Below are 16409 nucleotides of genomic sequence, written 5' to 3'. Positions count from 1 at the left end.
ACGTATGTTGGAAGTGGACGGAATTTGAATTTTTCAAAGAAATTAAAACCACTTGGAATGAATTTGATTGACTGACAAAGATGACATACATGTACCTATGGGAAAGATATGCCCTCACAGCATGACACAATTCAATTTTCATCCACAGGATTACCAATAAAATTGCATACATGACCTATCTATTATTTGGAAGAAAAAAATATATCCCCAATAACTGTTCGTTATCTTAACTTGCTAATATTTTAAATGAGTTTTAATATCTATTAATAATATCACATTTATGTACAAAGAAATACCATCACATTTTGAAGAAGGACATACGTTTTAGTTTACTACAACTATTCCTCCTTGTTATTTTAGTATTACTTTTAGATTGATTATTGCTGTCTTGTTACTATTACGTAAAGAGGTTCATGTAGATATATAAAACAATGAAAGAAAAGTAAGAGTTGAAAAAAAATTCAAATAAAGTTGTTTCCCTGCATTGAATGCTTAAATAAAACATACAGTATATATACTATATATCCCTAACGTTAGACTTCATTATACATTTTTAATTTCCTCTTATATTTTAGTACGAAACCGTCAGAACCAAAGAAACCGTACAGAATGTCTACCTACCGTACTCAAAGTGAGTAAACACAGTGAAATTATTTATTGTTTAATAAAACATGTATGTTCCCGTGAGGATCCGGGTTCGAGTAGGTCCTCAGTACCCCTTGCTTGTCGCAAGAGACGACTAAATGGGACGGTCCTTCGGATGAGAGACTCCGTGTCACAGGAGGTGCGGCACGATAAGGAACTTCCTGCACGGGGATTCGGTTTTTGGGTCTCGTTCGAAAGACGGCCCCATTTAGTCGCCTCTTACGACAACCCGGATCGCTACGGGGTCAAGCGTGGAATATAATGTTGATGTGTAAAACATTTAAAATATTTTCTTAAGGTTGTTTATACTAAATGGATATTTAGAACGAGCAGCTAGTCCTTAGCAAAAATTTTGACTTTTATAATCCCAGGGGGTAAGTGTTTCGGTTCTAGGGTGGCGGCAAAATTATTATAGTGATATTGTATATGCGATACGGTATAGAAAGTAAATGCATATTTAAGAAAAGCAGGGAAGGAAGTGCCAACATTGTGAAGTTCACAACCCCAGGAATTTGACTTTAGGACGGTTCCAAATTATTCATATAATGTTAATGTTATGTAAAAAAAAAATATTAAAAAAAAATGTATACCCCCGCAACAAAGTTGTGGGGGGTATATTGGAATCGGGTTGTCCGTCTGTAGACGCTGTGGTTTCTGGGCTCTAAAACGTTATCCTTTCCACCTACAGTCACCATATCATACATATGGACTACCCTTGAGACGAAGATGTTCCTTAACGATTGTAGGGTCAAAGGTCAAGTGCACTGGACATGAAAGTAGCAATATGGTTTCCAAGTGTCCTATATCTTATTAACCTGTTCGCCTACCATCCAATAGGGTGTGTTACATATCCTTCAACAAAGGTCCCTCTTCAAAGCCAAGATCATAATAAACCGCACATTTAATTCCCTCTCTTATCCATTTCTCCCTAGAGAAGAGACTACCCAAGGTTTTGTCATTGTTTTTCTTTTTTACACTCACGAAAGTGGTAATTTATACCTATTAACAACACCCTTTGGGAGATTGGGGTAAGCGGGGGAGGGGGGTGTATTCTTAGTGAGCATTGCTCACAGTACCTCTTGTTTTCATCAGTATAGGCACTGCCGGGAGCATTCTCGAACGGGATGTTAAACAATATACAATGTACCACCAACGGGGGGCATTTACGTTTCAAGAACATATGTTGATTTATACTGTTGCTAAATATTAGAATTTAGCTTAGATATATACAAAACAGGACATTTTTTTCTAGATTTCATAGCCCTTGGGGCTAATGATGATTTTAACTAATATTCAGGTGACCAATACATCCTGTGGGCCTCTTGTTCTGAATTGTCCAATACCTCTTCTTTGGAGGTATGGTGGAATATGTTTGTGGTTAAGTGATACATAATGATATTTCTCTCCAGAGGTTCGTGATATACCAGAAACCCGTTACAACAGGCACTCTGTAAACAGCGGGTGGAAGCCTTGGCGGACTGGAATTGTGGAACTATAATCCTTGTCAAGCACATAGAGAAAGGGAAGACAGCGGACAATTACTTCGAGACTTTTGGAAGAATGTTAAATATTGTAAATCAATATATGTACAATAGTATTCAAAGTTTGGTGAGGACATGTACGTCAGATTGTTAAATTTTCTTCTTTAGACTGACATTAGTATTTTTTTTTTTAAATCAAAACAATTATAAATAACGGGAAATATTTTAATTTGCCGAGGAAAAATTGTGTGTTTATGATTATAATAATCCTAAAACCAACGTGGCCAAACGTCATTTGGATACAATCATTCCTACGCAGAATACAATCGTGCATTTAACGCAGAGTACCACCAACCTCAACCGCAATTTACTGTGGAGAGTGTAGATGTCCGTGAGAGAGGGATTAGGAAGTGGTCCATATTTTCTTTAGGCCATGCCAATTTGTAATCTAGTTCGTCGGATTCGCCGCTTCTATTTGTAACAAATCCAAATTATAATATTATCAAAAAATAATATCCGCCGCGTGTTCAAAAATATCCGTAAATATTTTTTTTAGTTTTTACAACAAGCGCACAAATAACCTTGATGTATATGCTGAGAAATGACAGAAGCGCGGGCTCTCGAGAAATTTCCTAACAGTGTAATACGGTTAAGTTATTCATGATGTCTATCTTAATATGTACGATACTTCATAACACTGGATTGGAAGTTGTTCCTTATGCTGGAATCGAACTGGAAGCCGATGAAACGTTTGAAGCGCTATTCGATGCCACTATTTAGAGAACATTGACAGCGTATGATTGATTGTTTGATTAGCCTATATATTGACTGAAGTCTCTCTTGAGAATATTTCACTCACATGAAAGACGTTACCATTGCCTGTGACGGGCTGCAAAATTTAGGCCTATGCTCAGCGCTTATGGCACTGAGGGATCTTTATCGTGCCACACCTGCTGTGACAAGGATCTCAGTTTTTGCAGTCCTATCTGAAGGACCGCCCCATTTATTCGCCTCTTACAACAAGCAAGGGGTACTAATCGATGACTATTTTAAACCGGACCGACAGTTAAAGACAAATTCACAAAAGGTTTGGTGATGTCCTATCAAAATTCAAGAAAATGCTGAAAGCGATGCAATGGATATTGCATTTGCAATGAATGTCAAAACTGGATGTGTCCCTAGCAATATGCATATCTCTGAATCGAAAGTTTGTAGAAATGAAACTTAAATAAAATTCTTGAAAAAGACCTTATCAGTTAATGTTGCAAAGTACATGTATTAGGTATAAAGAAAATAAGTCTTTGAAACCTGAAATACTTCTTATTTATTGTAAACTATATCAACAAAGTTGAAAAATATTAAGTTTATGTGGTAAACAAATGATATCTGATGATTTTAGATCTTTATTTTTAGGCGCCCGCTTTTTAAAATCACACTTAATTCAATTAAAAATATTTATATTTCTTGTATTCGCTCGCCTCATAATTTTTATCTCCAAAATTAAAAATAATATTTGTAAAATAATTTCGCCCTCTCGCCTCACTTTTTTTGTTTGAAAATCCGAAGAACTATTTTACAAATTGGTGTGGCCTTATACAGATAATTCTGAATGACATATAGCATTTGGTCAGATCCCCTACCACTTGCTCAAACACTTCAACACAGAAAATTTCGTGTAAATTGGTCGCAGTCGTTCGTTTTCTTCATATTTTTAGAAGACAGAAAACCTCCCTACAATGCATTCACATCAGTGAAAAGACAACATCATTACAAATGAATATCATAAACGTCAGGAAGAAAGCTGTGCAGTTAAGGCGATTATTGATGATAATTAAATTCTAACCATGGATACAACCGTTCTACGAAAGTATAATGTAGGATACAACCATTCCTGGTATATTGACAATTTTTAACGATGCATGATTTTAACGATGTATTTTGTGATGCCATCTCGAGTTTTCGATACATGTATGTTTTTGAATTTGAGTTTCTTTCATACAAACTTTCAGATATATGAAAACGTCGAAGAAGAATAGACACAGTGATTTTTCTTTCCAATCTTTGAAAAAATCTTAAATTCAATGTAACAATGGGTTAATCACATCATGCATAACGCACAGAACGTAAAGTCATGTCTCTTGTCCGATATATACCTTCCCCATGCATTCTGCAGCACGTTTGAACAAATATATTTCGGATATCACTGAGCCGATAAGTATTTCAACTTCTGTTAGAAATGTTTGTACAAGACTTCATTGGTAGTACCTTATATAAAGTACAATTACTACATCGAGTTCAGTTTGCAACGGTCACCATTGCTGGTATTACGCCAAGTGTTTCTTTAGTGTAGTGATAAGTCTTCAATGTTGCCATGCTAGTCGCGTGCACAGTACATTATCTACTGATTTGATTTTATAACTTCAGTCGGGTATAAGTAGTATAATAATTCCCCATTCGGTAACCACTTAATCTGACGTCATGCAGGCGCACGCTCAGTTGCTCTTTCAGCTTCTATCGTTTTATTCACAAGAGTTTCTACATACAAACGCCTAATCGCCATATAATGAGTGACAGTGTTCAAACTCAGGGATGAGTTCAGATTGGCAGCTTTTAAAGGCGCGAGGATACGATTTTTGATCGTTTGAAATTTACCTTTATTTGTCATTACAGAAAGAAAGATCTTTCATAACTTCCACACGGTTGATTCAATAATTATTTTCGTCAATAAATATCATCATTTGAATAAATATACCTTGTTGTTGACGCCCTATTAGCTTCAGTGGGTTAGTTCCATATACCCCCTGCACCTCAACAAAGACGCCAGATTTATTTGGGCTGTACTCAAACAGTTTCCAAAGGCATAGCAGAAGGGATTCCATCTCTTTCAGAACTTAGTATTCCGGGGTTTTTTTCATCAAGTGGACCATACAAAGAGCACGTCTGTCATAACGGCAGTTCATGTACAAGTCATCAGACAAAACATTACACAAGCGACGCTGTACTGCTGTGAAAAATAAAATGTAGATCAAATATAATGCGACATTGTTTTATATAATTGTTATATTATTCATTGGTTTTTTGAATCTCACCTGTATTTACCCATGCACTCATTGTATTAGCTCCATCAAAAGATATGAAGCGAAGATTAGTCAAGCTAACACCTTTGGATTGGAAGAAAGACTATTTCTGCTGTCATTTGCAATATTTGTCTTTGTTACGCGAATGATCCCAAGATATGTTTCTTTTATGTCCGAATTGCTCTCTACCTGTTTTGTCTGTGCTCTCATCTGCCAGTAATGTAAAGCGGTGTGCATTTCGCAGCGACCCCAACAGCTTCAATTCAATTGTATCACTCATCATTTCTGTAAGTTCAGTCACAATTGTGGATGACAAATATGTCGCTGTTGGAGAAGCTGTCATGACATGACTGAGCAGATCATCAACACCGAGACTTGCAACAAACTTCATAAAATCCTGAAAATTCTCAGTTAATGCCCATCGTTTTCTAATCATGAAATTGTCACAACTTTTTAAATACGTCTCTGTTAAGAACTTTTCTTGACAATGACGAAGACAGCCTCATTTCATGTACAGTTTATGTATTTCCCTAGTTTTAATACAAGTATAAATACCCGCTGTATCCTTATGCACATTATTGTTCTTACGACCATCGAGTAATCACGTAGGGTGGTGGTCCATATCCCGTGCTAAATGGCGTTGGTGTTTTGGCAAACTGCTAACAAAACTTGTACATATAACCTCGCTTAAGGTGAGGCGTTACTAACGTAGATCCATGGATATCTAGACTCGTACATCTCTGAATAAAAGTGTCTGATCAATTTTTTGTCAGTAAACAATCCTCCTTCTCGCAATCACCCATCTTCACAAGTCAAGGGTTATTGATTCGTTACCTCGCACTAACCCTTGACATCAGTGACTATCAAAAGTTGGGCTCGTTCTAATTGTTTCCACAAAAGGGTGGGAACCAATGATAATGCGGTTCTATTTATAACGATTCAAATAAAAACATGTGTATTGATACATCTTCACAAGTCAAGGGTTATTGATTCGTTACCTCGCACTAACCCTTGACATCAGTTGCTATTTAAAAGTTGGGCTCAAGAAGAAGCATGTGATTGGTTTGCAGCCTGAAGCTGCAAACCAATCAGACAACGGCTTTTATAATCGGTCGAAAACAAAACTAAACAGTAAACACGCATGGCGACGGCATCATGGTGTAGAATTTGTGGCCAATTAGTACAAGACAGATACCGTCGATTGATTTTCGGGAGTTCGTTTTGCTTGAAGAAACAATTAGACGAGGTTTTGGGGGTATGAGCCGAATGAAAATGATGGATTGTCGAAGTGCGTTTGTCGACTATGTTTAAACAAATTGTCCAAAAATAATGGGAACAACTTCGTAAGATAGCGATTTACCACTGCCGGTTTTAGTCCCAATAAAAACATCTTTTCCTTCTCTGATACATGATATCGAAAGCTTTTGGTTTTCAGTCAAATGATCGATTTGATGTTTTTCATATATCTTTTCGTCAACGGACACCATTTTTTACTTTCTGTTTATTCCCTTACCAAACTTTCATCTGAAACAAGAAATCCCACTGGCTGATTAATTTTAGCGTATTGCGTCATCATTCTTCTCGAGCCCAACTTTTAAATAGCGACTGATGTCAAGGGTTAGTGCGAAGTAACGAATCAATAACCCTTGACTTGTGAAGATGGTATTGATATGGCTATTTCAATTATTAAAGCAATATTGTCTTAAGCAAAAATCACAGGGGCTAAGCACGTTGTGGGCCCGAACTCTGTGATACTGTACCATAAATATAGAAAGGGATCTAACTCTGACCCAGATAAATAACTAACCACTCGCTTCAAATGCCTAAAAAATCTTAAACTAGGTACGTTATGCGTAATTTGTCGTTTCCTTGCATAGATTAATGTTTTAACTACTTGCATGCCAAATTTCAAGTCCCAGGTTCTTAAAAATAACAAAGATATACGTCATCGTTCTCTCGATTTCACTGGTTTATTTTCACTAGGACATTTACCGGTCCAGGTCACGGAGTCGTTTCTCGCCTATGACAGCAACGAAATTCAGACTTGTGTGGAAGATTTCGGACCTGTCAATTAAAATTTCACTTCAATTAGCTAGCGAGTGGTTAGGTTTTTTTTTATCTGGGTCAGAGTTAGACCCCTTTCTATATGTATGATATCACAGAGTTCGGCACCAAAACGGGCTTAGCCCCTGTGACAAAAAGGTTTCCAAATTTGATCTACTATCAATAAACGTAATTAGTGGTGCAAATATTTCAATTGGGCGTGTTTATCAATACAGCAGTATGAGATTGCGTCATTTGTATCCATGTACACCACAACAAGATGCAGTGATTTCATAGGATGTTTTATTTATAGTGGATTGCGTAATGGTCTAATGAGCCCAACTTTTAAATAGCAACTGGTGTCAAGGGTTAGTGCGAGGTGACGAATCAATAACTTGTGAAGATGACAACGTATATATTTCCTATTTACATGAAGCCCAGCTTAAAAACATCGTGTTTGTAAACACGATGATATGTTTACATCCGCAGGCACCTGAAAAGTGGATAGCTTGTTTATATATATATGTACATACCCCCTTTAAGTATGAAATTATTTTCATACACATCCAATAATTTTTCCAAAATATGTTATTTCCCCACCGATCATCCTCTTAAGTCTTTCTGAATAGTCAGTTTCTACCTTCTGCAAGCTTTTGAGATGACCACTTGTGAGATACAAATATATGTAAATGTGAACAACAAATCGGGGGCTACCTGCTTCGTATTCCGCCATTTATTTCATCGTACCCGAGCTTTTACGTCCATTGACAGCCTTATAGGAGGTCGTGACATCACTTTAATTGCGTCTCGCGTTATCTGATTGGCTCTTCAATCTTCCGACAACCTCAGTCTTTTTCTTAGCAATGATGGAAAATATACGAAAAGAGCTTTTTGAAATTTGTCCAAGGCGCATGGTTTTAAAAATGAAAATGATGAATAGAAATATCATCTCAGATTATATCATGGTAAAAAGTTTGTTTTGATACATAACTTCATGGAATTAATTATTTGAAGATGATAATAAATCGAAATCAATTAAGCTGAAATGCTCTGAAGTATATTTTAGAAAGATGACGCGACATACAAAGTGATGTCACGACCTCCTTTAAGGCTGTTAATGGACGTAAAAGATCGGGTACGATAAATTAAATAGCAGAATACGACAAATAAAACGGATGACATGGGATTTACATTGTAGATGAAAGATATAAGTAGAACTATATTAGCCTGACGAGATACTCGCAGAAATTCCTTCGGGTAAGTTGGTTTATACACCGTGAGTCGTTCTCGAAGCAGGTAGCCCCCTGTTTGTTGACATGATTTGTTGGTTTCCTAATAATTAAGATTTATTTACTGTATATGATATGTGCGAAACAGTTCAAACACGCATCAAAAAGTCCTTCCTCCATGCAATACTATGATTTCCTGCGCTTGCGTGGGGTTTCGTCTAGTTGCTTCATAAATATGGGAAGTTGACGGTGGAGAAGCTGAAATAATCCCGTTTATTATAAAGTTGAGTTGTTAGTTTGCGTTAATATCTATTTTCAATAATATGTCTTAGTATGAAGCAGGAGTGGACGACTCTGTGGTGAATTTTATTTAGAGTTCACATGGATACATCAAATGGACTTTTAAAAAAACTCTCCTTCATAAGAATATAAAAACAGGTCAGCTACATAACACAAGAAACACTTATAGACACACACCAGTTAGGATAGTTAAGACAATATCACCAGTTATGATAATTTACATAATGGAAAGGTCATTGACTGAATATCGGAATATATGCCTGACTTTAGGAGTTACAGGAATACAGACTGCTTTTTATATTGCACAAAGACCGTGGGAGTATTCACTTAATAACCTCCAACAATGATTTAAAGTAAACAAATCCAAGTTAAAGGTTTATACCTAGATATAATCAATGTTTTTCTGTATCCAAACAAACATGGTTATTGCATCTAGTTGCGATATATAGTGCAATGTAATAGGAATAGATCGAAATTGTAAGTTCATTTTTATTAATATAACACTTGATATCTTCGGTTGATCTTGTATATGAAAGGCGAAGATAACGAACAGTTATCAATCTCATAACTCCTATAAGCAATACAAAATAGATAGTTGGGCAAACACGGACCCCTGGACACACCAGAGGTGGGATCAGGTGCCTAGGAGGAGTAAGCATCCCTGTTGACCGTTCACACTCGCCGTGAGCCCAATATCCTGATCAGGTAAATGGAGTTATCCGTAGTCAAAATCAGTGTGTCCAGAACGGCCAAACAATCGGTATGAAACACGTCAGACAGCATTTGACCCATTGATAGGTTGTATTGACGAACTATATCGTTATAACGACTACAGAATTTGCGAAATGCTGACTTCAATCGAGACTGTTGAAACCCCTGTACCATCAACGTGTTTGTCAGTAGCTTTCCTCGATTTAAAAACTGACTATACGCAGAATAAGCTCTTGCGAAAAGAATCAGTTGAGAGATATAAACACCATATGCAGGTGATAATGGAATATTGCTACATAAATATGGCAAGTTAACGATGGAGAAGCTGAAATCATCCCGTTTGTCATACAGTTGAGTTGTCAGTTTGCCGTTAATGTCTACTTTCAATAAAATATCTAAGTATGAAGCAGAAGTGGACGACTCTGTGGTGTCTTTTATTTCGAGCTCACAGGGATATATCGAATCGACATATGAATGAAAGTTATTATTGTTAATAGACAAAACGTCGTCGATATATCTAAACGTCAAATTAAAGGCCACAACAAGAGATTTTTTCTTCTCGCGTAGAAGTATTTGAATAAATTCTGTTTCATATGAATGTAGAAACAGGTCAGCTAACAAAGGAGCAAAATTCGTGCCCATGGGAATTCCAACAGACTGTTGTAAAACTTGATCACCAAAGACCACGAAGATATTGTCAATGAGGAACTCTAGCATATTTTTATTTCAACTTCAGAGTATTTGTGCGTGGAATCAGAGTGGTGTTTAACAAAGTAAGTTTTTGGATGACTGACCACTAGATATGAATATTTCCTTTTTCCATTTTTGTTGAAGAAGCAACATATGTAGTGGCACAGTACGTTTGAAAGTTTCTCCTTCACAGCTGTTAATATGTTGGTGAGGAGCAAAGGTAGAGGCTTGGTAGAACACTTACAGGATCCAGCAATGTTTACAAGGGTTTTTATGAAGTTTAGGAATCCAGTATAGGTGCGGTAACTGATATTTATCCGACCCATTGACTGGAGATGGATTTTACGACCTTTTTCTGGACTGATGTTATTATAATACGATTGTTGAACTTATATATTAGTTGGGTTTGAAATTCGTACTCTGCAATCTGAAACAAAGAAAATGTCACAAATGAACGGCGATGACAATGCCACCAGTTATGAAAACATTTTATGAAACGGGTCATTGACCGGAATGTATGCCCGACTTGATTAAGTCGTTACAGGGATACAGACCGCTTTATGGCACTACAACTAACACCGTGGGAGTATTCAGCCAATAACCTTCATCATATAATTTAAAGAAAACAAATCAAAGTTATGGTTCATGCGTAGATAAAATATTTTTTTTTCAATGTTTCCATACTAATGCAAGGTGAAGATAACGAACAGTGATCAATCTCATAACTCCTACAATCAATACAAAATAGATAGTTGGGCAAACACGGACCCCTGGACACACCAGAGGTGGGATCAGGTGCCTAGGAGGAGTAAGCATCCCCTGTTGACCGGTCACACCCGCCGTGAGCCCCATATCCTGATCAGGTAAACGGAGTTATCCGCAGTCAAAATCAATGTGCCAAGAACGGCTTAACAATGTGGTTAATGCATGTAATGGTGATCTACAAAATGAATGTAAAAGGAATAGATCAAAATTATAAGTTCATTTTAACTAATTTACTATAATTATGATAACTCCCGGGCATCTTCGGTTAACCTTTTTTCTGTTTAATGTGTGCATTGCACGTGTCCTCTTGACACGTGATGAAGACAACAAAGGCGTAGGTAAGTTTTGACATGGTGTTCTATTGGAACAAGGACCGACCAAACAAAATTCATAATGCGAATTCATTTTCGAAACACTCGTGGGATATCGTACATGTATATGCACAGAGCGATTTATATCCAAATAAGACAATCACGTGGCCAGTACAAGTCTCGTTACAACCCTAGTTTTTTTTTTTTTTGTATGCATATTTAAGAGAGTGGTTTTTTTTGTTCGTATTGTAAACTTTATTATAAAAAATGCAGCATATGCATCTTGAAGGATTTTGTGTTCTTCATAGTAGTACGGACCAATGGAATTGTCGAAAAACGAAAGTGTTGAATTAAAAGTATGGTACAGGGGTTTCAATAGTCTTAAAAGGCAAAATTAACTAGGTATCACCGTTGGTGGTAGTCACACAACGACCACCTTACTGAATATCAAAAGTTCTTTCTCTTACAGTTTCAAAGTAGTTCTATTGTGTATCAGGCGGACAAATTAACGACGTAGACGAGGTCCCTAATTATCGCTACGCATCGCAGGGGTAACAATGATTGGTGGGATGTTTACAACATCTTCTCAGGAAACCCATTGGCCACATGAAAACAACTTACATGAAAGCTGCTTACTTTCAAGATTCGAGTTTGATCAAACCATGCTACCCGGGGAGAAGGCGGCTTTATATGTAAATTATATAAAATCTTGTCAAGTGCGTTCTGACGATGACCTCCGCAAAAAGAACGGTTTCAAATTTTACATAAGGCAATTCCTTCAAACGTTTCTCAAGAATTACAATGGTAGAATTCGTTGAATTATATTGCAAGTATTACTATGTAGTATAGATTCAAGGTTCTTTACGCCATGACCCTCTGGGACCTCAAAGAGCTTTAGACACAAGGGGGTATCGGATAATTATCTTAGAAACTACAAGGTCCGATATTTAGACTTTTTTTTTTTTTTACTTCAATTAAAGACCCATGGAATTAAAGATTTTGAGAAATTCGGAACTGTTGTTTGACGTAAACCGTATATATTGCGGCAAATAACATTGTTTAAACAACGTTTTCTGGGGTCACGGTAGGGGTTTAAAGTTTTGTATATTAGCAATAACTGGAAAGATATACCCAAGAGTATACTTTATCAAATTTCTTTAAAACCTGACCCTCAAGTTCAGGGTTATGTCACAATAGATGTATAAACTTTGAATTGAGAAAGAGCTTTAAAATATTCTTTACATAGTCACAAGTACATAAATAAAATTAATGTACAAGCATTGAATTAGATTGTGAATTTCGCAACCCCAAGTGTTCTGACTCTAGGGTGGGCCCTCAATAGTCATATAGTGTTAACATACATGTATTATGTAAAGTCTTTCACGTTAGGGAGCACACATTTTGTTTGATACTGCTGTTGAATATTTGAAGTTAGCTTTGATAGATTTAGCTGACAATGTAGATATACAAAACAGGAAAATCACAATTCTAAATTTTGTAGCCCTTGGGGCTTATGATACATATGTATTTTAAACTATTATTACTCATGTGACCGACAAGGCCTATGGGCCTCTTGTTAAAATTTTCCACCGATTTCTTTTTAATCCAGGAGAAATACAATTATATTAAAATCCCGATACGATGTGTTTAAATATAAAACAAAGTTATTTCTCATTAGTGCATTTAATTTCTCACCGATAAGGTGAGATTCGCCAGTGACAAAGGTAATTTAGAAGTATGTACATGCCTGCCTACTAGACAACACAATTGATTTCATTGAAAGGCAAAGGAATGGAGGTTACTGATTTACCACTTGGGACTCCGCAGGTTTTTACGAGAACGTGTTCTTTTCATCAGTCTCTGTTTGACTTGTACATGGACTGCTACTTTATCTTAATTCCTCTACGGAATTATTTTTAATTAATACAGTGGTGAGAATTCAAAACATTCTCAATCAGCTGTAAAAAATAAAATAAAACTGCGTCGTTTACGTATCATCCCGATACCAGATGCAGACGCGAGACTATCATGTTAGTGTCGATGCTGTATTAAAACTGTTCATGTAACATGAATGATATTACATGCGATGTGAATACATCAAACTTAATTTGACAGATATTCGACACACAAGATCCTTTATCTGTAGTATATGGAGCTCAGTGCTGTTGAGGTATTGCACAAAATTGGTTTTCCACAAAACTATGAAAAAGGAGGATATATTTTTTCGTAAATAATCACATTTCTTTCCTGTAATAGATTCCTAAGGTCTTGAATTTATCCATTTAACATGATAAGTGACTTTTCCTTATTTTGTACATGATATGGAATCACACTAGCGGGAGATTTTTTTCTAGCAAACTTAAGGCCACATACGAAAAAACAATCAAGAGACAATGTCATGAACCACCAAGCTTCGGCAATGATATTCATGGAAACTACGAAATCTGTATTCTACAGTATTTTTTCACAATATCGTAAAGACATTAAGAAAGTAAACAAAAATCCTATATAAAACGTTTCCATAGAAACTACTCCGATGAATTACCAAAATTAAAAGATTTTCCAATCATCATCGATTATCAATAAGTTTAAGATCTGTAAACGAATAAATTGTTGATGAACATTAGCTTATTTAAAAACATTAAAATATTTAGTTTGATGGGGGTTGGGTGGGTGTTATTCTATTTTAAAATATCATCATGCCTTATTTTAACCTATTGTAAGGGTTGGTATATATCAAATCTGCATCAAGATTATACACTACATGTACATTTGGATATTACCGATATATTGATTTGCTAACTTCCGACTATACTTTTAGGATCAGGCAAAAGATTCGGAAGCATATATAAATCTATCTATATTAAAAGACATTTCTATCTGAAAATATCTTTTTTAACATCATTTAATTATTTCCCTGGCAACTCTTTCGCGAAGGAAATCATGATAGGCTATTGCAATGTAAGTTCATGTATAAAGTTTGGTGGGAAATTTGTTAATGACGATGGTCGTAAAACAAGGTAAATCTTTCTAGGATATAAATCATACTGGTGCCAATTTAAACATCCTCTTTTTAAAAATATATATGTATTTGGATTCATGCAACCATGAAAATAATTCAAATCTGGTCATAATTATGTGATGCAAGCAAACAATATCATATGCTTTAAATGATCAGTAATTCGGAGAGTACGGGCACATATTTGCTGTGAACTATCATATATTGATAAATTGCAATTTATACAAATCATAGCCCTGTAGGATAGGGAGGAGCCTTAATAGGGTATAGTTGTACATGGAGTTCCTGTGGAAAGAGATAGGGCTATGAAGTGTTTACCAATGATGTACCGAGGATCCCAGTCAAATGAATTGGAAAACTTAACTGACGTATAGCAATTAGAACCTACAATACTGGTGCCGACATTCAGAGTCAACCATCATTCAGGTTTTCATATTGCCACTCAAGACACAGCAACCTCAAATGCTATTTTAAAAGACTGTTTAGAGCGTTTGAAATTCAAAGGAAATCCAAGCCTTTAAAGCATACCGGTATATACGATCTGAAAATGCAGACTGCTTTCATAATGTTGAGGGGATATTGTCTGAATGAAAACAGTGACTTGAAAAATTTTCAAGAAGATTTCGATGATCCTCAAAGTGGCAAAAGTATATGCGACAGAAGGGCTGCTCATATAAACATAATCACGTCAACGATTGAAACAATGTCACAACTTCAAGTGAATCCTTGAATACTGTCGTCAAATCAAATATCAGAAATCTCCAAATAGTGTCTACGTCTCCTGGTGGAATGGTTCTGAGAAGTTTTCCAAAAATCAAACACAACATTGAACAATTTCCAATTTCATGAAGACTTTGTACTTGCTTTTACACAATACCAACTTTGAAATGGTATTCACTTTTTAAACACTAATATGTACCCCATCTCTATAACAATCGACATACTTGTATCTGATAGAACAGATGATTGTTCTTCACATCCAGGAATAACGTCAAACACAGAGGCAGGAACAATGAACATATGAAGTGAGACTTAAAGATGATGAGACCAGAATTTGTGATGATGAACCAAACTGGTGAGGAGACTTGATAGAGAGAGAGGGAAGCATCAATGCATCAAGACTTTCAGAATAATGGTGACAGTACCAACATGAATAATTTCTTGAGGTAGACTGCCTCTGCAAATTTCAGAAGTTTTGAAATTCTGGAAGTCATACGAGAAAGATAGAAGGAGAGAGGAATAGAGAAAGACACAGACTAATAGATTTCGTGATATGTAATAACATATTAAGTGCACATTCAGGCTGACGCAATTCAGTCCCTAGTCGGAACACTAAGCAAGGTTTTGGGGTGAAATAAAGGCATCATGTGGAAACCATAGAATGCTATTTCTTTAAGAGATAGGAGTTCCCAATTTACGACTTAAAAATAAGAGTACTAATATTCTACTGAAGAGGCAGCTTGGGGTGTTCCCACGCTCAGTTTATAAATATCGGTGACACACACCCTTTCTACTTTAATTTCATGACTCGGACATTGGATTATATTACTGTGTCAGTCTGAAAATCTGCGTAATGAATAACATTATACTTTCTCTCTTTGGTAGAATTACTCAAGCAAGTTCAGGTCATACCTTTGTTTCACCAACTTTGTTCGTAAATTTATTATCAATTTACGCTAAGTTGGGAAGCGGCGACTTCTGCTCCCTTCATAAATATATATATGTATACATGCGCTATACTGTGATCATTTTCCCATACGACCTCGTTTGAACAAAATCTTTCGAACGAAAAAAAGTAATATGCGAGTACGAAAACTACATTGCCAGAACATAAAACTATTCGCTTGAACGAAAACCAAATTCGTCGGGACAAACATTAATTCCTCTCAGTAAAACCCAGTTCATCCAAACGAAAATTAATTTCTTCAGAAGGTTAAATATTTCTTTTCCATGACCCTTGTACGCCGCCGTACAAAACAGTAGTGTATGATCACAAGTTTCGTTACATCTATCAATTGATACTAGCGGAGGGAGGGACTTCATTGTAGCCAGGCTCATTTCAAGAGCTTCTATTGACATTGCATCCCTTCTACTGTTTGCGACGTGGTCATCGAGTCTGTGGGAATATACCGTTTTAC

General features: G+C 36.2%; 1 protein-coding gene across 1 annotated transcript in view; it reads left to right on the top strand.

Moving 5' to 3' along the window:
• LOC125647288 (protocadherin Fat 4-like) overlaps window positions 1-3495 on the top strand; it is a 38481-nt gene extending 34986 nt beyond the window's left edge. Inside the window, exons 17-18 of the mRNA XM_048873973.2 lie at window positions 576-631; window positions 2055-3495. Of these exons, the coding sequence (XP_048729930.2) occupies window positions 576-631; window positions 2055-2143 (145 nt within the window). The 3' untranslated portion in view covers window positions 2144-3495. The remainder of the gene's footprint in view (window positions 1-575; window positions 632-2054) is intronic.
• Window positions 3496-16409: the final 12914 nt, after the last annotated feature.

Source organism: Ostrea edulis, chromosome 6 (assembly GCF_947568905.1).
Source record: "Ostrea edulis chromosome 6, xbOstEdul1.1, whole genome shotgun sequence".
NCBI classification, from domain to species: Eukaryota; Metazoa; Mollusca; class Bivalvia; order Ostreida; family Ostreidae; genus Ostrea; species Ostrea edulis.
The sequence above is the reverse complement of the archived record's forward strand: the minus strand, read 5'-3'. Positions and strand labels throughout refer to the sequence as shown.